The sequence below is a fragment of the Lissotriton vulgaris genome, chromosome 1_1 (genome assembly GCF_964263255.1).
Source record: "Lissotriton vulgaris chromosome 1_1, aLisVul1.2, whole genome shotgun sequence".
NCBI lineage: Eukaryota > Metazoa > Chordata > Amphibia > Caudata > Salamandridae > Lissotriton > Lissotriton vulgaris.
Genome location: NC_141685.1, coordinates 1,873,807,299 through 1,873,834,308, shown reverse-complemented (window position 1 = coordinate 1,873,834,308; position 27,010 = coordinate 1,873,807,299). Strand labels below are relative to the sequence as shown.

The 27,010-nt window shown below is 43.7% G+C and overlaps 1 protein-coding gene across 8 annotated transcripts in view; it reads right to left on the bottom strand.

The window, feature by feature from the left end:
- The window catches only part of ST7 (suppression of tumorigenicity 7), a 579,549-nt gene that overhangs the window by 154,837 nt on the left and 397,702 nt on the right, over positions 1–27,010 (bottom strand). For all 8 annotated transcript variants that reach the window (XM_086919396.1, XM_086919395.1, XM_086919397.1 and 5 more), the window contains exons 4-7: positions 25,437–25,491; positions 17,670–17,785; positions 4,131–4,206; positions 3,315–3,469 (exon numbers count right to left, since the gene is read on the bottom strand). In XM_086919396.1, the coding sequence (XP_086775522.1) occupies positions 3,315–3,469; positions 4,131–4,206; positions 17,670–17,785; positions 25,437–25,491 (402 nt within the window). The remainder of the gene's footprint in view (positions 1–3,314; positions 3,470–4,130; positions 4,207–17,669; positions 17,786–25,436; positions 25,492–27,010) is intronic.

Below are 27,010 nucleotides of genomic sequence, written 5' to 3'. Positions count from 1 at the left end.
GTTCTTCTGCAAGGTGTGTCAACCCAGGCAGATTAAGTCATATCAGCATCATAACATTCGGAGACATTGATGTAAGAATAGCTTAGTAATCTTAGTATTATGCCTGCTTGTTACAATTGGGGGGTCTCTGGTTGGCACAGGTAGGTACTTGTGACAAGCAGGGACCCTCTAGTCAAGGCAAGGGAATTACTCTCGCAAAATAACCCCTGCTCACCCTCTAGGCGGCATGGCGCGAGCAGTCAAGGCTTATTTCAGAGGCGATGTAATTAAGCAGTTGTGACCACATACAGTAACCCAGTGACAACACTCCAAATGGACACCACACAGGTTTTATATAAAAAATAAGTATACTTTATATAGAGTTATCACAAGACCAATAAACGACAAAAAGAATCCACAGTACAATTCAGTTTCAAGAGTTCAGCTTAATTCAAGGTTCTGTGTGAGTGGGTAGCCTTGCCCGACTACAGAGTTGCTGAAAAGAACACAGAGTCTAACAAATCCAGCGGACTGCGGCGGTCGAGCCCACCGAAATGTCGACAGACTCCGTCACAGTACCTTTTCCTTGAGGCGGCTGGCACGGATGTGCGAGCCGGTTCCGGGGTTCGTCGCGGTGTAGAAAAAGAAAACGTTGCAGGTCACGGTGTCCTTCCAGTCGCTGTGCAGGCTACAGCTCGTTGACGGCGTCGGTGAGCGCAGAGCTTGCGCTGTTCGAGGCGGACGTTGCTTGTTGCGGTGCTTCCAGCTTTACGGTGTGGCGACAGAGCCGGAGTTCGGGAGCTGGCGTTGGTCAGTCTGGATAGCGGTGCGAGTCGGGCGGTGTGCTGCGAAGCGTGCGAGGCGGTGCCCAACTCCGGTGCGATCACAGGACTCTAAGTCAGTAGCAGTGACTGCGTCGGTCATACCAGTTCGATTCGGTGTAACGAGGCATTGCAATTCGCGGTGTCCTTCCAGTCGCGGTGCAGGCTACGGCTCGTTGACGGGGTCAGGACGGAGTCGGTGACCGCAGAGGTTGCGTTGTTCGAGGCGGACCTTGCTTGGTGCGGTGCCTACAGGACACCGGGCCGGTCATGAGAGTCGGTCACAGCTCCCTGCCTCTGTAGCCACTTGTTTCCAGCAGCAATTCACAAAGGCTGGTGAAGTCCACTGGTCCTGGGACTTCGGTCAGGGGCAAGCTCGCTTTCAAGCCCTTGGAGATCTTTGCACAAGTTGAAAGAAAAGTCCACAAAGTTCTTTCTCCTCTCTTTGGCAGTCAGGCAACCACTGCAGGCCAATCCCCCAAGCAGCACTTCAGCTTGGGAATAGTCTCTCCTCAGTTTCTTCAGAATCTTTCTCCTCAGCAGAGGTTTCTTCTTATAAGTCCAGAATGGATCTAATTTTCATGGGATCAGGGTCCCAATACTTATACTCCAAAATCCTTTGTTCTCGGAGGTGAGATGGGCCTGTGCCCAGTTCAAGCCAGTTCTGAAGCACTCTGTTTACCAGACTTCTCTTTTCCTTTCACAGTGCAGGGCAGGAACATCAGACGCCCCACAGGAGGTGGAGCCAGCATTGTGGAAGGCAAGTACAGCCCTGGAGAACTTTGTTGACTGTCTTCCTTCTCTTCTTTCAGTGTGCAGGGCAGACACATCAGACGCACCACAGGGGGTTGAGCCAGCACTGTGGGGGGCGGGCACGGTCCTATTCATGTCCCAGGTGAAACTCCTCCCTCCCTCCACTGGGCTGACTCATTCTGTCTCCTGGAATCCCCCAGCCCTGTCACTCAAACTCTAGACAAGGAGTACACAACCTACCAGAGGCAGGCTTAAATGGTTAGGCAAGCAAATACCTACCTTCTAAAAGTGTTATTTGCAAATACAGAATATTAAAATAAACTTCACTAAAAGATGTATTTTATTAGTCTGAGTCCAGGCATATTAAACTCGAATTTCTACAATGTTCTCGGAGTCTGTTAGGATTATAAAGTGTAATAATTCTAACAGCCCATTCTGGCCTATGGAGAACAGGTAGCCTTGCAATAGTGAAAAACGAAAATGGCTGTAATTCACTATTAGGACATGCCATACACATCAGGGCTTGTCCTACCTTATACTTATAATGCATCCTGCCCGTGGGCCTACCATAGGGGTGACTAATATTAAGTCAAGAGAAGGTTTAGGGACTGGCAAGTGGGTGCACTTGCCCAGTCAGCATGACAGTACCAGACTGCACGCAGGCTCTGCAATGGCAGACCTTAGAAACGTTTTATAAGGCCGCTTCTGTGGGTAGCACAACCAGTGCTGCAAGCCCACTAGCAGCATTTGGAATTACACGCCCTGGGCACACTCAGTGCACTGTACTAGGGTCTGACAAGTAAACCAAATATCCAATCATGGAACCATTAATCAATACATTCCTGTACAGTAGAGAGAGCATATGCACTTTAACACTGATCAGCAGTGGTAAAGTGCCAAGAGTTATAAAATAGCCAACAGGTCAGAACAAATATAGGAGGAAGACAAAAAGCTCAGGGATGACCCTGCAAAAAGGGCCAAGTCCAACACTACTTGAAGAGAGGAGTGTACTGTGCATCTCTAAAGTCCCTGAAGTCCACCACTGGTGTTCAGGAGAGATTACTCTATACAGCTGCTGAAGTAGTGTGGCTCAACCGATCTAACAACTTTTACAGCAGAGTGTTGATCATTTGTAATAGTTAGCATTTAAGTGCAATATTGTAAATTTACTTTGTGCAGTGTCACAGCATGTTCTATGATTGTATCTAAAGTCCAATATGAATATACTGCCCCTGTTGTCCCCAAGGGGCGATCACTTATGATCAAGTTCAAAAATTCCACCCACTGTGGACTGCACCACCGTACTTCAATAACTAAAGTATAAATGGATTTAAAGGAAAATGTCCATCCAGTATCAAGTTGTTCGTCCTTTGAACACACGAGTTGATACCCTATTGCTGTTGGGAGCACGCTGTTATCGTGGCACATTAGCCGTTAATACACCAGGTACGAAGTTACGATGGACAAGATAGAGGTCTGTGTTTATCGAATACGTGAATACGCCCTGACGAAGTTCTTTTGAACGAAACGCGTTGGCTGCCAGATGAAATTGAATAAAGAAGATTAAAAAGAAACTTGATAATTCATCACCAAGGTTGCGCGCATGTTACTAGCCCAACAAACAATTTAAGAAACCCTGTGTTCCTATCAGAGCAGAAACACATTTAGAGGGACGTTTCTCTAAGAATAAAGTGAAATAATGAATAGGGGCTTCATTCTACAGGTTAGAAGAAAGATGAATGAATGTGGGTGGAGTCTTACTGTGCTGGGCTTCATACTGCGCTCCGTGATGCTGCAGCTGCTGGCTTCGCCTATAGCATCCCTCGCCTGCCTTCAGTGCCTGCTTAAACAGCTTTTCTGCTTCAATGATAGTTGTCGCTTCTTCTTCTGCTAACAAAATGTATGCAGTGGCACAACTGTCAACACAAAACAAGCATAATTAAGAACAGCAGGAAGCAAAGATGGAAAAGTTGGTTCTATAGGCAGGCCTTATGGTAGCAATGCAGACTCGGTGGGTTAGAGGTCTTGCAATATGTACAACACATGATGCTCAGGTAGCCAACAGCATCCCAAGGCCCTGGCAGATAGTCAATTCACAAGGAATGTGTAGCTCTCCATTTCAACCTCCACAACAGAATTGTGTAGGCGCCTGAGCAGATATGTAATTGATCATACAGCGGCACAGTGGAAATGATGGGCTTTAATTAAATGGAATGTGAATAAAGATACAGAATTTAACAAACGAATCACAAAGAGCTGTTTAATTTACTGAAGCCACATATTTACTTGCACATAGCCCATTAATACAAAAAGAACATTCCACAGTTAAAAAGCTCGGCATCTTACATGTCGAAATTTAGTAAGAACATTGTCATCCTTGTGCTAGTCTTTTTAATACCTTAACTACCCAGCAAGAGTGCATCGCCTCATTTAATGTACATTTTGTCAAACAATATGCCACAAATGTTGTTAAAAAGTCCAATATGAATATACTTATGTATATACCTCACAATAATCAAACCGGACTCAAGAATTTGGAAGAGGTGCTAAATAAAGTTCATGTAATTTGTCACTTACTCATTTAACTCTAATGCTTCGTGTGCTGCAGAAATTCTGGCTTGAGGATTTCTTTCTCTCCAGGCTTTCTGCATTACTGGTCAAAAAACAGAACAGAGTATCTCAGTCGATCAAGATTACCAATTTACAAAAATTAATCAGTTTAAAATACCGACGCTAAAATTAAACGAGATGCAAACTATACACCATTTACCTTACTTTTCTATGAGTGAAAAGTCTGAGTAATGAGCACAATTTAGCAAAACAACATTAGCGTGAGGCTTCAGTAGAAGTGTCTGTTTACAGTATTCGTGACATACCACTGAAAGGCTACACTTTACAAACAGTCTGCATGTAGTTCATAGGTACACTGTATTTCTGCGAATCCTTGCGATCAGTCTCTGAGCAGTGCCAGGTTGATGCATCTGGCACACTGCAAAGAGCTGGAGTGGGCGCAGCACGGATCCTGTGTAAATTTCGAATAGTAATGCAGCCTGGCCAATAAGGCACCCAGCACTGCACCTTTCATCAAGGTTTGGGGTCATGCTTCCAAGAGCAATTTCGGAAAGAATTCAGCTATTTCACACAAAATAATGAACAAGACTAAATGGAACCTTCTGACAGATGTTGCTCACAAGTTGAAGTGGTTGGAAGAAATCCACCTTTCTTCCTTAGGTTGATGAAATGTGTTCCATTGATTTGATAACATCAAAATCAAACTGTTCTTGCAAAAATTACGTCTGTAATGATTGTAGTAGAACGGGCCAAGATTATAATTAATTTAGAGCGTGTTTACACTGCTCAGAGTTTGATCACTTTACTATTCGAGGTCAGATTCAGCGTGGATTCCCATAACTATTTAACCAAACTTGTCTTTTAGTAGAGATAAATGTTAGAAACTACCTGTGCTCCAAACCGGATGTTTACTGCAGTCACATTTGTACTGCAATTACATTCATATAGTGCTTAATACCTCAGAGGAGGTATAGACACATTGATGGTAGACAGGAGCATGGCAGAATTGATTTTGGAACATGAATGACAGCTTGGTCAGAAGAAAATGTTCTTGACATTGGCTGTCTGCCTCAGTCAGAGAAACAAGGGTTGGTAAAGTCAATAGGTCCCGCCTATGACCGCTATTAGCTCTGGCAATGTTTTGTAGCCATGCTGTACGCAGCATGGATGCTTTGCAGTGTGGCTAAAACTCATTTTAAGAAGCGCTATGGTGCAGCCAGGTATAATGTGCATTTTTTTTAAGTGAACCAGCATTAGATGCATCGTAGTCCTTTTTTAAATTATTTTTTTAGCCGTGCGGCACAGCAGCCACGCTGCTATATAGCTTGGCTACAAATAGTTGCCAAATTTTCAAAAGCCCATAATGTACAACATAAGAAAAAGGTAATGGCGGAGCCAACAGTCCCAAAGGCGAGACCTATTGGCTTTGCCAATGCTGGTAAGGCCTCAGCACAACACTTCTGTGATTCTGAGCAAATCTGAATCTCCCGATGCGTAACAACAATAAAAAATATGACATCTGGCAAAAATTTCTATCACATAAAGAAAGTAATTGCGCCCATTACCATGTCTTAGTGCAAATACATTTGGAATCAGATAACATCTGTTGTCACAATAACAGCAGATAATAGCTGTTGGCATAATTCATAGTAAAACATAGCTACAAATGGCAAGAACCACATGGAAGAAAAAAAATTAAAGCAGTGCCTCCTTTACAAAGCGATTAGCAGAAGCACTGCAATCAAGCTGAAGAAGTCAGTACTTGCTCCTTGCTAGAACTGAAAGAAGAGGAAGTGGAGCCAGCATGTGCTGGCCAATTAGAAGGCAACATACAAGAGTGACAATGAAGTTAACAAATGTTAAGAAATGGGTAGGCTGCAAGTCCCTTGTTGTGAACAATCTCTCTTGCAAGTGAGAGCACATGTGAGCACATGCAAGTGCATGCGCTCGCAGGCGAGACCTAAAAATGGAGCAGGCACTTCCTTGCGTAGTGACACGTAAAACATATTTGGAAGATTCAAAATTAGGTATATAAAATACTGTTGTCGATTTAAACATCATTGCAGTGCACCAAATGTACAAATCTTAACAAAATGAGTAAACCCCTATATGGTTGTTGATTGAATACACCTCCACTTTGGAAAAGAATCCTTGGTAACGCGATACAATGAACAAAATGTGGATGTTTATCATCCTTTATTGTTCTAGATCTACCCTGCCGCAGTTTCAGTGCTATCACTGCTATATCGAGTCATGATTTGACTTGTGAGACAGAGAGATAACTAATTTAACCAAGCCACATTAAAATCTAGGGATCACTCTTGTCATAAGACCACAAATGTAACCTCCCTCAAAAAAGAAGCTGGATTTATAGTGAAAAGTCTTTACAATATTGCAAATTGTCTACGTTTGAGACATTTCCCAATAGCCAAGGGTCTCGATTTATTATTTTCTTTAAAATATTTTTTTATAAGATTATCCCAAGGGATGTTGACAGCACTTTACAGAGACGTGATGCAGGGTAACGTCAGCACACAATCACATTTCTGAAAGAAGATTGTAGACAGACTGCGATAGGTATTCCAGACTGTGTATACATTATTTTGCAATTAATAAATAGCACTTCCAGCCAAAGAAAGGGAATGGGCTAATCCAGTGCCATGTTACTACAAACAGGTATGAGTCGTACAAGGCTTGTACTTGTACAAGGCAGTCGAGGAAAGTTAATTCCTTTACGGAGAAAGGAAATGAAAAAGGATTTAATGTCATAAGTTTTACAAAGAGTGGACAATAGAGAAAGAGAAAACCTATCAATTTAAAGAGTGTATGTTGCTGGAGAGGAAGAAAGGAAAAGAAGTTGTTGGGAGCCAGGATTGCAGTACATATTGGGTCAGAAGCAAAAATTCAAACATCTACTTGGGCAAATTGATTCAGGCAAGAGAAAGTCATATGTCCTTTACCCGACAGAGGAGAGGCTCATGACGTGTTAACCTGAGTTAGGGGCATGTGATTTCTCAGACAGGTTTTGAAGGTGGTTAAAGAAAAGCACTTCCTTATTTCTAAGTAGTATTTTAATCCAAATCTACAGAACAATGCTTGAGAAAGAGCCAGATATAGTAGAGGTCTATCATCATTTGGTTTCAAGTTAAGGAAAATATTGGTGTTCTCAAGATGCCTTCGATTTGAGGATGATGTAAATGTCTTCTTCCGGATATGTTTCACTTTCTTTTGTTAAAGATGAAACATGCTAACCTGACTGTACAGCGAGCTTGAAGGACCCTAAACATGATAAACTTGAATCCAACTGAATTCACTAAAAGATTCAATCACTACACTAGTTATGAGTGGCTGATTGAGCCCCTAGTGACACTTTACGAGGAAATCAGAAGACCATGTCAGCCACAAATGGAATGAACCACTAATTTCGAGCACAAAGACTTCATCGAGCTGAAGTTGGGTTGCATAAAGGGCAGAAGATTGTCTGTCCTCTCTCAAGTTGGGACCAGACTTGAGGAACTGAATAAAAGGCTTACATTGCTGTAAAGTGAAGGAGAGAAGGAAACCGAAGAATTGTCAAGGTGGTCTTTAGTTCCGGGAGCGCCTGAGAATTAGCCTCACAGTTCAAAGCACAAAAATATTTGAGGAAATCCAGACATAGGAGCTGTGGCAGGATGCAATTCCTCCCTAGTATTTAACCCTGTGATAAGAATCGCAACAATTATTTAGGTGCAGGTCAATCAAAATTTGGAAAACCATATGTAATCGATTCAATACATGTTTCAGTTTTAAAAGGAAAGCACACATCACACATGGAATCAGAAACTCAGACACTACCATTTCAGGCATATGCAAGTGTTTCAATTGTACTCAACATTTATAAATATAACCTCTCCAATATTCATCAAAGTCTGCCCACTCCATAATATAAAGTAAGTAGCACAAGCTGAAATGCAGAACCCAGCTCAAATCCATTTATTTGTTTATTTTAATAGTGTTTGTATAGCGTTGGCTAGACTCGAAGGTATCAGAGCGTTTTACGTTAGGTTCCACAATGTAACAGAAAATGATCACAAATTACGTCAAAAAATAAGCAATACATTGAGAGAGGAGAGAAAGGAGAGAAAAAATAGTGGAGGGGGAAAGGGGAGGTGAGAAGAGGGAGGATGAGGAAAGAGACGACAGGAGAGACGAAAGGAAGTCTGTCTAAAGACCGACTGGGTAGGTGGCATCCAAGGAGGGAATCCACGGCCCATCTCCACTTTAGCTAAACAAGGTAACTCTACCGGCATCAGTCAAAATAGCTAGGTATCAAGTGGCGAGGGAAACTTCCCAAATAAACAGGGCGGGGACTAAGGGCAAGGACAGGTATGGAAAGTAGCTGGAAAGAGCAGAGTAGAGCAGGGTAGGGTAGGGGGGAAGGGGGAGGGAGGAGATAAGGTCAGGGGAGGCGCAGGAGAGTTTGCCCAAAGTCCGACTGGGTAGGTGATTGTCAAGGAGGGAATCCAAAGTCCATCTCCCCTTCAGCTCGCAAGGTAACTCCACCGGGCATTAGTCAAAATGGCTAGGTTTCAGCTGCAGAGGAAAGTTCTCATAGTGAAGGTCCTGGTGGGTGGGTGGGAAACAGGGTCGGTGAGGGCTGGTCGATGTCCAGATGATGATCAATGATTATAGACCAGGGGAGGAAAGAGCATCATGGAGGGTCTCACTGAGGCGGCCACCTAGAAGTCAGGCAAGGGAGACGAGTCCTTGAAAGGTCGAATTCAGGCAGCCCCAATGAATCTATATAGCCCAGAAGGAAGGTGGGAGGGCGGCCATCTTGCAATCAGGTCTAAAACGCAGGGGCAGAGGCATTTGAGCCACTTGTTAATGTAAAGATCGTCGTGGTGACAAAAACAGCCCCCTCAATGAAACAATCCTCTTAATCTGCGTGTAGAGGCTCATCAACGATAGTCCAAAACCCCTAGTTCTCATTTGCGCAGCACCCAAGGAAAAGACAAGACACTCTTCACAGTCCCCAACTAGCTGCCATTTTAGGGTCAGGCACCACCCACAAGGAGATCGCTGTGGAGATTAAAAATGGCCTCACAACGAAGTGCTCCTCATAACCAACTGGCAGCATCTGCACAGCTGACAAAATCGCCCAGACTCCAATGTGCAGCACCACAGGAGATGGCAAGCTGCTCTCCGCAATTCTCCCTCAACACGGCAAATGACGTGGCAACGCGCCCCCTCTCACTGGCACCGAGGGAGCTCCCACCTCGGTTGGTCTCGGTGCTCACTCCAGGTGCCCCGCTCGTCTCGCTGCTCTCGGAGAAGGGCGACAAGGATCATCCTGTTATCAGCCAGCATTCCGGTTGCAAAAACACCGCTCTAGGCTTGGAAACAGCGCAGCGGGATGTCCGCTCGGGAAGTCGAGGGGAAGGTTCAACACGGAGCACCAGCTCCGAGCGGTCATGATGGCCTGGCTCGGGAGCGTGGCTTGGCAGCCGATGAGGACGGCAGCGTGAGCACTGAGCTCCACTATAAACCCCTCAATAATCCCGTAAAAATGATGATGGCCTGGCTCCCAAGAATCCTGACAACATGCTATGTGTCGTGGAAAGGGTGGCGCAACCAAGTCAGAAGATGGAGTTTGTGGGAACAGTGAAGGTGGTCCTGCTGCTCTCACCCCAAACACTTCGCTTGATCAGTGCAGAAACTTATCTGGAAGAGCCTCGCAACACAACACAAGGGCAGATTCCTTGCAGGATATTCATGGTGTAAAGACAACTAGGCATGAAGAATATGTTTAAGTTCTATTGCTTGTACATTTGTGTGCTGCATTCCTGCTAGCTTGTAGCAATTACATGGCATGTTATCTTGCTATTTGACTGTCACTCAACAAGATTATAGCCTTGCCTTCAGCAGAAGCCGCTTGTAGTAATGCCAGAAGACACGTGCATTTCACAGTAAAAAGTTCAGTTGTGGGAAATATATTGTTTGAGTCAGTTGGAAAGTGATTTGTCCACATGCTTTGAAGAAAGGCATGATTATGCAGTTAAAGCTGGGAATCACCAGGCCTGGCATTACTGATTTGACAGCACCTGAAGGCATTCAAGGAAATCTAGCTTTTTTACCTTTAATTTGGAACTGGTCTTCAGCAGGCTAGACATGCATGTGGGAAGGATGCATTAGCAGACAGGGATCCTCCAGTGAATAAAATATTAAGCAGGAAGATGGCCCTCCTAATGCTCCTGAAGTGGTTATTTGCAACTGTTATTTGCTACCTGCAACAGCATGAAGTGTATTTTTCCTATTCCCCTCCCTGTTCCATTAGTGGCTAGCAGCAAAAAATACATAGTTCAAATGGAACTATAACAGAAGAAAGAAACTAGACTCATTACCTTTACATTCATCCTCCCCCCAACCTCTTTAGTGAGGAGCAAGACTCATTTCCTCTTCTCAGTAAAGCAGGTCCACCATACCTGTATTATCTAGTATTTTCTATACGTGCTCTTCAGGCATCTGCAGCCATTGACTAAAAATTGACTCTTACACTCTACTCTTTAGGTAATCCAGCATGCTGCTCTTCCTGTCCTAGCAGCAGTTGACCAAGGAAGCGATTCCATGTAGCTCTTTCGAATCCCCCCCCTTATACTGCATGGTTGGGCGTGGGGGAAATACCTCCAAAGGAAATGAACTAAGCCAATGGCAAGCATTGTCCAAGCCTAATCTCATAAAAAAAGCATATTTAAAGGCATGCTAGCACTAGCGGGTATTTGTGACAGCCCACTTAGTGAGCAGGATTCACAGTTAACTAAGGCGTACTGGATTGGACCTTGAAAGTGGTGTGCACCTCAGCCTATAGAAGAGGAAGGGGTTTATAGAGGTACTACTTCCTTATCGCCCTCTATTACATTAAAGGGGCCATCCACTGAATGTCAAAATGGATCTCAAAACCTCAGCTGACATCAGCAAACATACATTCTAGAACGACTTTTGTTGATTGTTACACATGCTGGACTGAGCACTGAATTGCGATTCTCCTATTAACATGACCAGAGAATCTGAATTTCATTAAAGACACGGAGGCTGACATTATGCATTATCCTTTAATAGCAACTCACACAGCCGCACTACATCATAAAGGATAAGTTCTAGAGTTTAGACAACAGTGAACATAGGATGTAACTAGGAGATGATCTGCCTCTTTTAAAAGCATCACAGCAGGAAAGAACTTGAAGAACGGAGGAGTCCAACTAGAGCTTGAAAACATCTTGAAATGAAAGTCAATGAATCGAAAAGAAGCATCACAGGGTTAAACGGAATTACCTGAAAAGAAAAGAAAAGGATTAAGAACGAAATCCCTAAAAAAGAGCCTAGAGAGCAAAACTTTTAAATTGCATACAATAAAGCATAAGCAAAAATTCAAAGAATAGCAACAATTGAATAAGCTCAATTATACATATTGAATAAGTTCAATTATACATATCAAAAGTTGTAAAAGGGAGGAGGGAGGGATAATGTCAGCCTCCGTGTCTTTAATGAAATTCAGATTCTCTGGTCATGTTAATAGGAGAATCGCAATTTCATCACAAGTCCGGAGGCTACATTATGCATGTTCGTAGCCCCGAAGGACAACATCAGACATATGCTCGATAGGCTTACAATAATGACGAGCAAAGGTGTTAGCATTTGACCAGTCCGCAGCTTTTAGGATATCATCCAGTTTACCGCCTGACCAAAAGGATTTACTGGCCATAGCTCCTCTGATAGAATGTGCTTGAAACTTAGAGAGGTCAATACCAGCTAGGCTCATGGTAGATTTAACCCATCTAGCTATGGAGGTTGAGGAAACAGGTTTAAAAGGCCTAACAAAAGAAACTAAGAGTTGGTTTGCATCATTAGGGCGTAGAAGAGACATTCTCGCGTCATACTCTTTCATACAAGCAACCACACAAAGTTTTGGGAAACTGTCAAAGCGAGGGTGAAAGATAAAATCTGACATGGTTTTGGTTCTCCTAAGTAATTCAAACTTAACACCAAACATGTCATAACATCTATTAGAAATATCTAAGCTTTTGATGTCAGAGACTCTTCTACAGGAAACTAGACACAAGAGAGTGGCGAGTTTGAAGGAGAGAAATTTTCTACTAAGAGAAGAGTTATCTGGCCAAGAACAAAAAAGGTCTAAAATACACTTGACATCCCAAAGGGTCTGATACTTAGGTTTAGGAGGTCTCCTCAGTCTTATACCCTTGAGGACTCTACAAATAATAGGATTTTTACCTACCGATTTACCGTTGATAGGGGAATGGCCCGCGGAGATTGCGGACCTAAAACAATTAATAGAACGATAAGATAGGCCTCTGTCAAATTGTTCGACCAGAAAATTTACAATATTGACGACAGGAGCCTCCACGGGATCGAGACTCCTTTCCAGGCACCAATGAAACCATTTCTTCCAAATGTTGTTATACCTAAGGTGTGTTCCTGGTGCCCAAGATTCTCCGAGAAGAGAGAGAGCTGTCGACGAAAGTCCAGACAATTCGTTAGATTGCCTGACACTTTCCAAGCAAGAAGGTTCAAATTCCCCTCGAGAATAAGACGATGATCTTCCCCGTCTGCGTTTGAGACCAGGCCTGGAGACGCTGGGATCAGAAAGGGAATGTCGCATGCTAGTTCCAGGGCTGTCGGGAACCAAGCTTGGGACGGCCAAAAGGGAGTAACTAGGATCAGAAGGCATTGTTCTGATCTGACTTTCTGGAGGACCCTCTGAATCATGGCGAAAGGGGGAAAGGCATAACCCAGGAAGTGGGACCATGGTTGGAGAAAGGCGTTCACAGCAAGAGCGCCGGGGTCTGGCATCCAACTGAAGTAGTTGGGAAGCTGGAAGGTAAGCCTGCTGGCAAATAAGTCCACGTCTATGGGACCCCAAAAGTGGAAGAGGGTATCGAAGACGTTCACATTGAGCTTCCAGTCTGAGAAGTCCAGAAGGAATCTTGAATTCCAGTCTGCAGAAATGTTCGATTTCCCTGGAAGATATTCCGCTCTGAGGGAAATTTTGTGTTCCAGACAGAACATCCAAAGTTTCCTGGCAAGATTGGAGAGATCTGCAGATCTCGTTCCTCCAAGACGATTGATATAGGCCACAGCAGAAATGTTGTCCATTTTCAGAACAACAGACCTCCCTTGAATGGAGTGTTTGAAGCTCATAAGAGCGTATAAACCAGCTGTCAATTCCAGAAAATGTATGTGTTGGGAAGATTCCGAAAGGGTCCAAACCCCACCGGTGTTCTGGTCTTCCAAACATGCACCCCAGCCATGAAGACTGGCGTCTGATTCTAGGACAAAATCCGGGGATGAGCCAAAGATAGCTTTGCCATTCCAGGCGTCTAAGTTTTCCAGCCACCAAAAGAGCTCTGCTCTGGCATCTGGGTCCAGAGAGACAAGATCCCCATACCAGAGACCTGTATTTAGCGCTTTTCTCTTTATTCTCTGAAGCGCGCGATAATCCTGGGGACCAGGGAAAATGACCTGGATGGAAGAAGAAAGAAGTCCGAGAAGTCTGGCTAGTTCGCGGAGTGTCAAAGACTCTTGTTTCAAGACGGATCTGATCTCCTTCCGGATCTTGGCAATCTTCTTGGTAGGAAGAAGAAGACATTTGACAGTGTCCAGAGTGAAGCCAAGGAAATCTATGGTCTTGCAGGGAGAGAGAATGGATTTCTCTTTGTTGATGATGAATCCTAGACTCTCTATTAAGTTCATTGAAGTATTTAGATCTCTTAGGAGGTCTGAATGGGATTGGGACATAAGAATATCGTCCAGGTAGATGATGAGACGGATACCCCTTTCTCTTAGAATTGTAACAATACACTTCATGATCTTGGTAAAACACCAAGGGGCAGAAGAGAGGTCGAAGGGAAGAGCTTGGAATTGGTAAAGACGTTCTTTCCAAGCGAATTGAAGGAAAACTTGGTGTTCTTTGTACATAGGGATGGTGAAGTAGGCATCCTTCAGGTCTAACTTGACCATCCAATCTCCTTCGAGAAGGAGATCCCTTAGAAGGTGGATACCTTCCATTTTGAAGTGACGATAAACCAGGAATTTGTTGACTTCTCGAAGGTTTATTACCGGTCTCCACCCTTTGTCCTTTTTCTGAACCAGAAAAAGTGTGCTTATGAATCTTGCATCGGACCAGGGAACTTCCACTATTGCGCCCTTTTTGAGCATAGAGATAATCTCTTCCTCCACGATCTTTTCTTGATCTTGAGAAAGGACCAAGGGTTGGGGTAGGCGTGATTGGAAGGGGATCTGTAAAAAGTCTATTTTGAAACCCATGACGGTTTCTAGAACCCATGGATCTTGGGTGATCGAATTCCAAACATGATAAAACTGTTTTAGTCTGCCCCCTACTATGGGAGGGGAAGAAGAAGAAGGAGAAGTACTTACTGGTAGAATTGGAGGTGTTGGGAGTACCACGGCCTCTGGAACCACGGTTTCTTGGACCCCTTCCTCTTTGGGGAAAGAAGGGTTGTCTAGGCGGGTAGAAGCCTCTTCCAGTTCCTCTGAATGAAGAGTAGGGTCGTTGGTTGCCTCTGCCGGAAGATCGACCCCTTCTGCCGGCCTGACCAAAAAGGTTGGTGTTAAATACCCGTCTTAGGTTATTTTGAGCCCTATCAAGAGCAGTGAATGTAGAGACGTATTTACCAATCTCCTTGATAATATCTTCCCCGAAAAGGAGGCCCTTAGGGTTTTGAGAGGGTTCCTTCTCTGCTAAGTCACCTAATTTGGGGTTAATTTTATTCAAAATGGACCTCCTCCTCTCAATGTTTAAACTTGAATTAGCGTTGCCGAGAAGAACAACGGCTCTTTGGCTCCACCCTCGAATAAGATCGACATTCAAGGGGGTAGAGGAGAGGTGGGACTGTTCCGCCATGTCCAATATTCTAACAAGTGGACCTAATACATCCAAAAGTCTGTCTTGGCAGCCCTTAAGAGCTCTCTCCAAGCCCTTTCTAGGGTCTCTGCCTAATTTAAATAAGAATTTAATTAGATCTGGATCCAAGTTTGGAGTCTGACAGACTTTATCATCGATAGAGGGTCTGGGAGATTCAGATCTCATTGTATTTCTAGTATCTCTATCTAGAAGGTTCCTCAACCAACGTGTGACGAAGTGGGAGACATGTTCCTGTGGGAACCACTTCGAGCTGTTAGGGCGAGAGATATTAAGGGGAGAGAACATTTCCTCCCCTATAGGGTTAAGGATGGTATTTTTAGAGGCGGGTTCCGAATCGGGTTGGGAGTTAAAGTCATGTTGGACCTCATCTAGGTCAAAGATGAATTCACCTGAGGGGTCTCTGGAGGAGTCGCCATAGGAGGAAGAGGAATCAAAACCAAAGTTTTTTTGGTTAGCACTACTGCAAAGTGTGTCGCGAGGGACACCGTTCATATTCGTGTCGCCATGGACAAGGGAGTGTCCCGAGGGACATCATGTTCAAGTGAGGCGCGGTGGCCTCCCATCCAAAGTGAGGTGCTAGGACCTCCCGAACTATGAAAGGCGCCAGGGCCTGTAGTGCTTTCGCAATGTTTTGTTTTTTTGGACCTCTTAGTATGAATAGGGAGGTCTTGTAAGTCAGAGGATCTCTTAGAGGACATGACCTCTTTTAGGGAGGACAGCATACAGGATTTAATTTCCTGTTGAAGGAATTTTTTAAGGGAGTTGTCAATAGGTGCAGGAGAGCTTGCGGTAGCATCATCCGAGTCCAAGTCAGACATGGTGAATAAAATGTTCCGGGGTATAAGCGATAAAAATCAAGGGAAATAAGGTTAAACCAAAGGGTAAGTATTTAAGTCGCTCCCCACCGTCCTCTTTTTTTTTTTTTTTTTTTTTATATATTAAAATTCAGAACAAGAGCTCCTCTAACTCCTTTATATATCTATTTAATTCATTTAATTTAATAAAATAATTAATATTAATCTGTTTTTATGTAAATTAATGGGGTGGAAGTGGATTGTAGAGTCGAAAAAACTCTTCTAAGTAAATATCGCCCCTAAATGTAAGGAATCGCAAGTTTTGGCAAAGAGACACTAAAAAGAAGTAGGCAAGCTATCTCCGGCGGCTGAGGCAGAGTAATCGACAGTTAAAGACGAGCGCTCGAGCCCAGCCGCCGGAGACGAGGAGAGAGGAAAGCCGCTAGGCAAGGGAGGCACGCAGCGTCAGCGTTGCCAGCGGTCGTTCCTCAAATCCTTTCATCTCCGTTTGGCTCCGACCGGAGAACAGGAGTGTCTACGGAAAGGGCAAAGGAGCGAGGAAGCTTTACTTTGAGGCTCCCGAGTACGCGAAGACGCGCAGGAACGGGGTAAGGGTTAACAACGCGGACAACCATAAATTGGAAGTCCTGGGAGGGAGGGAGGGAGGGGGAGGGTAAATTCCGCGCCACCCTACGATAATCGGCAAAGGCAGTTTAACAAGTAACAAATCATGAATATCAAGTCAAGCTGAACGTTCCCTCATTACATAAGGTTAAAAACATGCAGAAAAGACATGTATATAGCGAATAATATGAAACAAAGGTATTAAGGCAGATATAAAAGCCGCAAATACACAAGTGTAAACTTAAGGCTGATAAACAAGGCAAAACAGAGAGAGATAGGGAGTAGTGACTTATCTGCTGGCGAGCCGCTTTTAAAAGAGGCAGATCATCTCCTAGTTACATCCTATGTTCACTGTTGTCTAAACTCTAGAACTTATCCTTTATGATGTAGTGCGGCTGTGTGAGTTGCTATTAAAGGATAATGCATAATGTAGCCTTCGGTCTTGTGATGAAATTCTCTGCACTGGATGGCACCTCTAAGGCTAACATGCCTTTAATCTAAGGCTACTACTAATAAGTGTACACAATTAGCCCCCAGTTATTGTTTGACCTTCTACATTGGAAAATGGGCTTCTTAGAAGCATGCCATGAGTGACAAAGTCACTATATGAAACGACTGGTTTACTTAGAATGGTGAGAACTAAATTAAACCGCCTAACTCAGACATTTACAGTTGTAAAATAAGGTTATATTATTGTGCCGCGATAATTACATTTACTCACAGGTACAATCTGTATGTTATCACTTGGTCTGGTTGCCCTAAATCAAATTTAATTTTGGGCGCACACTGTGAATATGGAAAATCATGAAGACAAAAACATATTGCAATAAACTGTCACTACATAAGAGACATACATAGAGGAAGGTTAATGTTTAGGACAAAGATACTTATTGCAAGTAAAACATCTTTGAGAATGAGAAGGTGTTGCAGTTGGTCTTGGGTTCCAAGAGTAAACCATTCTCAGTCCAGTTCCTTCACTGGACAAATCGGTTATATCCATGGACAATGAACCTTTTCCCACTTTCTTACTTAAGAGCACTGAGGAATTGGTGTGGACCCAAGAATAAAGCTACTGTACAGAACTGGACTTCAGCCTTTAGTCTATCACTACTATTTTGACGATGATGATGGCCAATAGTTGCAGGCAAAAACCTCTATTGGGCAGTAATACAAACAGCAGGCTCTTACTTGCATCGGGAGGCCGCAAATGATCTGTATCACAGGTGAAGAAAGTTTGATGATCCTGTGCAGAAAGATTCATATCATAGTACGTTAACGGTTCTCTTCCAGTTACCCACGTGTACCTAGAAGGCAGCAAAACAAACTTATAATATACATTTGCATGCATCAGCATTAACATATACATTGACAGTAAAACGACTGATTAACCACAGAGTCCCTTTACTACTGATTTACAGAGCAAATTCAAGCCAAAAGTCTCAAAATATGAACTGTACACAGATTCTGTATTATTACTGCCATTTCTTTTCCAGCATATTGAAAAACAGTCACTAACAGAAACTTTCAGTTTTCCCTACTATCTACAATGTGATGTGCATGAAAAGTGATAAAGAAAGCACAGATCAATATGCAAATTATGTCACATTGCTCAATCCCGAACCAGTTTCAATTATGGAGGGATTTCCAGATGGCAACCTATTGTTGATCTGACTCTATTCTACATGATTAGTTCAAAGGACAACCTTGGCAGACTAGTTAATTTAGGAAATTTTAAGAAAATTGACTAGGGACTCGTTCTAGGTTACCACAACATGCCTAGTTGAAGATGTATATACCTGGTTCTCTGCCTGTATCACTCAAATCCACAATTTCTGTGCTTTGGTAAGAGACTGTTAATTCCAAGATCCCAGACTCTCATAATCTGTACCATAAAAGGAGAACACATTTTGTAATCTGGCACTACAGTAGGATACTTTGGTATGTTAGGAGCCGATTCAAGTGTTTATAAGTATGGGATTTAGTATTACAGGAGTATTCTTTTACATACTCTTACATGCCTTTGTTAATCAGTCCCGAAATGTCCAAAGCTCTATTACTAAAACTGCAAAAAAAGGCACCGTCCTTCCTAATTGTAATAACTGTATAGTACTACTCATTAAGTATTTCCATTTTAGATGTTTTGGGGACCCGTCACAAAGGCATGTAACAGTAAGAAAAAGAGTATCAAATGAGTACTACTCTATATATCCTAAAATGCCTTTCTAAATAGGCCCATAGGATTACAAGAAGTTGTCCCAGGGAACGCTAACACTGGCCACTCATCCCAAGTATATTACACCACACTTTTCTCCAGTTCATTAGGAGGCTAAAGGGTTCTTAAAATACCTTTACCATTATATATACAGGGTTTCCCATCCATTAACCTCATCTTCATGACAAGGTCCGGGATTTAGAGGCACCGCGAGGACTGCAGCAGCAGTTTAACCAGTGCTAAAGACGTGTCCAACATAACAGGTTCTTTTTGCCTTAACATCCTACATGGCAGACTAAGATGCCTCCAGGAGATTTACTCCTTGGGTATCAATGGTTACCATATCCTTTCAGCCTTTATTCAATAGGTGGCTTCTTGGGTCCTTTTCAAGTGGACACCTGTTGGGTGGGCATGCATTTGGCATACTTTATCACTTCTAGGACAAAGAATTGTCACAATAAGATTTTGTGTTAGTAGTACATCAAGGCCACTTTTAGCCACAGATGCTCCTAAACGTTTGAGTGGTTCAGCTGTGACAGCTTAAATGTATTCCCAGGTATCACTAAATACAAAACCTTCCCTACATTGTACTCCAGAGTCAAGAACATGGAAAGTCAGAAAAATCTATGACTGAAATTCATCATCCCACACACTATTAAACTGTTCATTGCCAATACAATTAATGTTCAAGGCCAGAAAGGATCACCCCTTCATATTGTGTAAAATGTCTTCTTACCTTAACTGGTCACGAAGTGACCAACCAAACCGACACTATCCACATGAATATTCTTGAACTGACGCAGAGGCCCTGAAGAAACCAAAATAACCTTCTGTTGTGTCAAGAGTATGGATACAAAATTAAGGTTCAAAGACACTTCAAGAAGCCCAAAACGTAATATGGCTTAAACCGATCAGTGTCCTTCCAGAAGTGAAATAAAGCCAATAGATCTATTCTCACCATTAATATGTTCCAAATTTAACGAGCAAACCAAAACTTCCCTGCATATGTTCCAGTTTAATGCAGATAAACCTAGATAGACAAGCAGCTAAATGCTGTTCCAATGATCGGTTATGGTTTTGAAGTGAATGCCACCAAAGGTCAGCACATTTTAATTTGATAGAAAGAAAATATTTGAAAAGAGGTTTGTCCCCTATAAAATTAATGATTCAAATTTTGAGGGTTCAGTCAGTGCTGCGCTCTAAGAATAACGTCAGAGTTACTAATTTTAAATATGTTAACTAAAATAACCCGACTACGGAGTCGGTCCGGTATCTAGGCATCATGCTGCACACTGACCCCGACGTGATGGTCAGAGAGAACTACGGAGTGGGATACAGCAAACTAGCTGATGACGTGGAGATTTGGTGCAAACTACCATTATCCGTAATGGGACGGATTGCTATAATGAAAATGGTGGTGCTCCCGCGCTTCCCATTTCTCTTCAATAACATCCCGATAGTGTTATCCAAGGCCTTTTTTGCTACATTAACCAAACTCCTCATCCGCTTGGCCTGGGGCGGCAAACAACCCAGAGTGAAGTGGGAGGTACTAATGCTTCCATATGAGCAAGGGGGCCTGGGAGCCCCGGATATGGAGAGGTACTACAGAATTGCGCAGGCTACGCATCTACACACCTGGATACACGGGAGTACTGATATCCCGCACGTGATCATGGAACGATTGTTTGCAGACCCCACCCCTCTCCCGGCAACGATATGCGGCCCTATGGACCGCAGAGTGGGGACACAAGACTCTATTATGACCACTAACCATGCCTGGCATTCCCTACTGCGGATGCAGGATGAAGTACTGTTATACTCCCCGCACATGCCTATACACTGGGCGACATGGCTGCCCACTTTAGTAGAAACAGGGGTCTACGGAGCCCTCCGCAAGCTGGGTGTACACAATATGGGTGACCTGTTTGAACAAGGAAGTGTGAAGACATGGGAGCAAATCAAGCGGGGAGGGACACAACCTACATTGCTGCAGCAATTCCAATTCCACAGGGTTCGTAGTGCATTCCTGGAACTGTTGGGGCCGGACCTGGAGGAGCCGCCCGAAGTTCCGGAGCTGACGTATGTCATTAACACGGCGCGCCCCAAAAACTTATAACGAAGCTTTATAAAATAGGCCACGATCACACTGCACTGCGATACACCAAGGCACGCTTAGCTTGTCAAAGCGGCTTAAACACACACATAGACAATAGCATGTGGACATACTGCTGTGCGAACTTTAGAAGTATATCCCTGAACGGAAGGCACCGCCTGGTACACTTTAAATACTTGCAGCATGTTTACTACACGCCGGAGAGGCTGCACAGATATGGCCTGCGAGAAACCCCGGAGTGCGAGAGATGTCACGCCCCAGTGGCAGACTTTATGCATATGGCCTGGGCTTGCCTGGGAGTACAGAAATTCTGGCACTTGATATTTGCGGAATTGAGCAATATAGTTGACTTCGAGCTGCCAGTAGACCCTGCCCTCGCCCTGCTTGGATTCTCGAAAAGGGTGCCAGTGGCAGTGCGCAAGCTAGTAGACATGGGCATGCTTATTGCAAAAAGAGTGGTAGCAATGTGCTGGATGAGGGGCCCCTTGCCAACCCTGAAAAGATGGTCTGGTGATATGCTGTTCTGCAATACGCAATCAGAAGCCTCTGGCGAGCTGCTCCCACCCAGGAGCCGGCCCAAGAACTTCTGGGGACGGTACCAAACCTACATATATTCCAAGGACCAGGTGGAAGAGTGCCCAGCGCAGGCACGGGACGGGCAGTCGGAACAGGACGATATAGAATCTTAGGCAGCGCGGGCGTAAATGGATAGGGCTGAAGAACACACTCGAATCGGAGACATGGGGGGTGGACATAAGGGTAGCCCTTCGACTTCGGAGGAACGGATTGGGGGCTCCACCAGGGGGGGAAGCATCAAGGGGCAGTCTGGGTCCAGGTAATCCCATGAGGTGGTTTTGGAGCCCACTCACCAGAGCTAGGTACACCACACAGGTCTGTTAGACGGCCACGAAGCCTGAGCACCAGTAGGGGTATTGGGGTAGGAGTTTTGTTATTTTCTTTTTGGGGGGGGGGGGGGGGGGGGGGCGAAAAAGTTCAAATAAAATGATGTTTGATACTAAAGATATGATGGATCGGTGGCCACCGTCGGTGGCACCCATTTGTGTATGTAACAAGAACCATATTTGCCTTTTCGTTATGTACTTTACAGACCAGTTTGAATGTGATGCCGGCCTGAGAAGGGTTGTAGGCGTACAGCTTTGTATACATTTCATCCTGCCAATAAAATAAATAAAAAATAAATAAATAAATAACCCGACTCAGATTCTTTCTCCAGCATTTACTGAACATTTTAACATTAGAACAAACTTTTTGGAGTAAAAATGTAATTAGGAACACCAAAAGCCCAAGTTTTGAGTATTAGATTATTAATGTATTCGATATGAATGAAGTCTGGCTTTAGTCTCAATTAATTTCCAAACCCTTGACATGTCATAATAGGATCACTGGACTAGCCTGCCTAACCAAGAGTAAAATATTTACTCCTGATTGTATATTATTTGTGACACAAAGTGTGAATATCCAGAAGGAATATGTTTGTGAAATTTAAACAGCGAACATTTCTTCAATCAGGTCCGTTATCCACTGCAACAGAGGTGTTCAAAGTCGATGCTTTATAAAATACACATTATTTCCATACTGAGTAGAGTGTCTTCTAACTTTTAATTCACGATAGTTTTATTCAAAAAATTATGTTTTTTTTTTGTGGAAGCTGTATCTGGGTGTTTTTCTAATGTTGCATATCCTGGTGATCTATTGTATCTTGCTAGCTAATTTGCATTAACAAGGCTAATTTGCGTTAATAGACATGAATAATTTAAACTTTGACATTATTTTAAATGCTGCTTTGATAAGAAAACAACAATGCACTTTTTGGATGACATAGCCGATGTTAACTACATGGTGTTCTGAACCTTAAAACCAAAATCCACCCCGAATCCTAAATCAAAGGTCAGAGTTTGCATTTTTAATTAGAGGCTTTTGTGTCGAGGACACAGATTACTGCAAATATGTAGCGGTACCAGCCCTTTGAATATAAAGTTCCAGTTCAATCATTCAAAGAAAGAAGATGTTGCAATGCTTTTAAAAAAGTGCATGGACCTCTCAGGTGGAAGAATGTGTTATATTCTAGTGGATGCTGGCTTTAAAGAGATCGCATGTAGAGTTCAGTGAAATTTCACACATTCTCGGAGTGGAGGGAGGAGGCTCAAAAGCAGTGATATATAATGAATGTATGTGGCATTACATTGTCCACTACTGCAATGCAGGCAGCGCGGAAACTAAGAGCAGATCTACTCTTTTCGGTAAATCAAAAGAGACATTTCTCTCCAGGAAGTGCACTGAAGCCCTCTTCATTGAGCTCAGGGACAGGGTTGATATTGCAGTAGGCACTAACTTCATGCAGCTAGCAGTGGGATGTGCAATATCACGCTCATTCCAAGCAGTGGCATAACACATAATGATGGGGCCGTCCATGCAGAATGTGAAGAGGGGCCACTAACTCTCCCATATCGCACATCTAATATCTAAAGTTGGACCACCAAGCAGTACAAGTAGCAGCTACTTGCTATGGCATTATAAGGCAACTGCAGAAAATGTTGCCATTGCTTCCGGCAATTGCACGCAGGACTATGGTTCAAGCATTGGTGTTGCCCCGGCTGGACTATTGTTATCTCTCCTTACCTGGCACCCCCCGAAGGCTACCACAAGGAACCTGTAGGTGGTGCGGAATAGCGCAGCTAGACCGCTACACAACTTCCCCAGAACTCAGTCGGCTAAACCGGCACTAAAAGTCCTACACTGGCTACCCATCAAGGAACGCATAATGTTCAAATCATTTACGCATAGCGCATAAAACCCTATGGGTTACAGGCCTAAAAAATCTACTCTGATGTCCTTTTATCAGCCCTCCCGTAGCCTGAGATCGGCTAATTTATTCCAGGCAACAGTCCCCAAAGTCCTGAGAGTCCGAGCAGGTGGCCGTGTTTTCAAACAATGCGACAAGTTTATGGAATACACTCCCGATCCAGCTTCTGTCATTGACTCACCATTTTTCATTCAGAAAGCAATTAAAAACATGCCTCTGCCAGAACCTGCCTTGAAACTGTACTCTGCTATTGGTTGTAACCAGCGTTGGATGCCAAAGGGTAGCCATGCGCTATATCAAGTATGAATTAATAATAATATCCAGTGGCATTGGGCTCGGTGGTGTCTCTACAAAGAGCGGGTGGAGGGCTGAAGGCATGGAGGACCCCTTGTGCCACAGGGGCTTGTGTTTTGTCATTGGCAAGAGCTGTGCACCCTCCCATTACCACCTATTTCCACTGTAAGCCATCTATTTAATTAATTGTTTTGCAGTTGTATACAGTGCAAACTTGAGCCGAGGCATTGGAGTGCTTTACATGAGCACCAGTTACATTACACAAGGACACATTCAAATTTTGATAGTTACTGGGAGATTACGTGATTTGCCCAGAATCACAGGATGTTGAGCCAACGCTAAGACCCGAACCTGATTCCCTAGTTCCAAAGTCGGCAGCTCTGGCTGTAGCGCCACATTCTCATAAAAGATTACATCACCAACCGGGGTACATAAACACTGATCGTACCCAAAGACCCTATCCTTCAGGAGTATGTGCATTCCTGCCATCAGTCGGAGGCACGTCTTATCCATCTATACATCTGTAGCATCACAATGCATCCATCAGCAAGAGGGTCACAGAGACAAATTGAATATGTTCATCACTCATGTGCTCCAGTCATTTGAAAAGTCTCGTCACCAGGTTCTCATTGTCACCATCACCAACAAAAAATTCCTTGCCAGAGGTTAGGCTTTGATCAATACGACATGATATACACATCACTATCAAGTCTAAGCGTCGCTCGAGGAATGCACATTCCCGGAATAAAGCCGCTATGACTGTCTTTGGACAATTTCTCAATTGGCACCACTGCCCCACAGCCAGTAGCTGTCTCGGTGTATCTCTTTCTCTGCATGTCTGAGACTGTGTTACTCAAAGACCGTCTAGCTCTCATCCCCGGGTGCATCAGCGATTGTCTGCGCTAGTGCATTTATTCACTCTCGGAGTTTGTTTGGAGTCATTCTCTCTGCCCGTCCAAGAATAATGTTTGCCTGCCGGAGAGGGTCTGACTGTGGTTCATCCGAGTGTTAGCATCTGCGTAATGTATAGGAAAGACGTATTTTTCTCTGTCCATCCCTGGTGTCAGTCACTGCATAGGCCTGCCTCAAGCAGAGTCACTTCTATGCATGGACGACAAGCCAGTACGCTTGAGCGCTCTTCTCCTGCTTATAGGCCCCATTCACGAACCCACTAAATGAGGCTCTAGCTACATCGCTGCATTGAAAGGGTTGGAGGGGCAGGAAACATGCACTTCACCTAGGGCGCCAAAATGCCTTGATGTGGCCCTGGTACGTGGTTGTTTCTCACTCCCTCTCTCGCGGTCTCTGGGTGATCCCCTCTCTCTGTCTTTGTATCTTTCTCACTCTGTTAGCACTAATGCAGTCTCTACGGTCCATGAAGTCTCGCAGCTCAACCAAATTGCATCTTACTCATATACAAGAACAATTACTACCAGGCAAAAGTTAAAAGAATGAGTAGTGAGTATCTTCCTATAAGGCTTTTGCCTATTTAGCAGGTTCTGCGACGCTCACCTGTTATATTCTGCTCCTCTGAAGAGATTCAGGGGATTCCTCCAGACTTTGCATTCTGCCAGATTAAGAGAGAGTTGCACAGATTAATACCATGGGAAGCAAAGCCTATCATGTTTAAGCATCAAGTTAATAAAAATACAAGGATTTAAGTCACAGTTCAGGTAGTTATATACTTTTTAGAAGTTCATTTAGCTTTGTTTAGTTATATTTTGTTTGTTCATTCTTGCAACCTTAATCTTGTTGGTTGTTCAACGAAATAAACAGCAGTGCTCGATATCGGAAATCAAAGGCTAAATCACCGAGCTGCTTTAATTCGCCTTTGATACAATGAACCACTGGGTGACTGTGTGAAAGGTTGGAGTCAGTGGGGGATGAGCAGCAGAGCCCTTGAATGGCTCAAACCCTTCTACTGAACTGTGCCCAATGTGTTCAGATGGGCAATTTAGACCTACCTTGCAAGCCCTAATCTGTGGCATTCTCTAGGGCTGTGCTCTCTCCTAACGATTATTTAATATTTATATCATACCCATTGCACACCTGATTACAGTCTATGGTCTCGGGAATTAAATGAACGCAGATACACATTGGTAGATCTCCAAGCCAATCCTCTCAGTAAATCACCAGCAATATCTTCCTTGGCAGAGATTAAGCAATGGAGAACTATAAACTAGTTATGTCAGCAAGCCAGAAATTCTATTGGTTGGAACAGCGCGAATCAGCGTTACCTTTTAACCCACCGAGTTAGGAGAACCTCTAACACCATAACAATCAGGACGCTAGGAATGTTATTCGATTCTTGTCTTTTGATAACCAAATTGGGGGGGGCGGAGTGACTAGGGCCTCTGCTACCATTTTTTAATCTATCAAAAGTGACCTCTATGCTAAGGTACCTCCCATTTAATTGACAATCCAAGCGATGATCTTTTCCAGACTGCTATAGTACTCATCTATTTATTAAATACTACCAATTGCAACGTGCATAAGCACCAAACTATCAAAAATCATGTGTGTCATAACAGAAAATCTTCCCCTCTATTATATCACTCATACATACACCAACATATACACTTGTCACTTTGGAAATACTTATTTGTGAGATCCGTTTCGAGGAGTTTCCCATTTTATGTTGAACCACAAGGAGTTGGTTGCACAGAGATTGAGGTCGGGTGAATGTATTCACAATTGTAATTACGTTTAATCCTATGAATGCAAAACACCTAAACTATCTCTTTCTTCTTTCAGGAACTTACTACATTCCACAGACCTCCCAGACCAAACAACTGACTAGGCAGAAGTGGCGCAGTCTGGTGTATCTACTTTCTCTCTTACCACTTTCTTATTTACTGTTTCTACAGTTGACTGTCAAGTTTTAGTATATGTGATAAGTGGTGAAAGGACGAAATAAGCATCACTTCGAGTGGATCCAGTGCATTACTTTGATACCAATCTGACAAGTGCCTCCCTTGCCCGTTCAGCTCAAAGTCATATAGAACTCGAGATGTGAATCACTGGAGGAGCGTCGCAGGCTTTATTATCAGGGAAGACCATCCGGCCCCCGCCAACGACGGTGAACA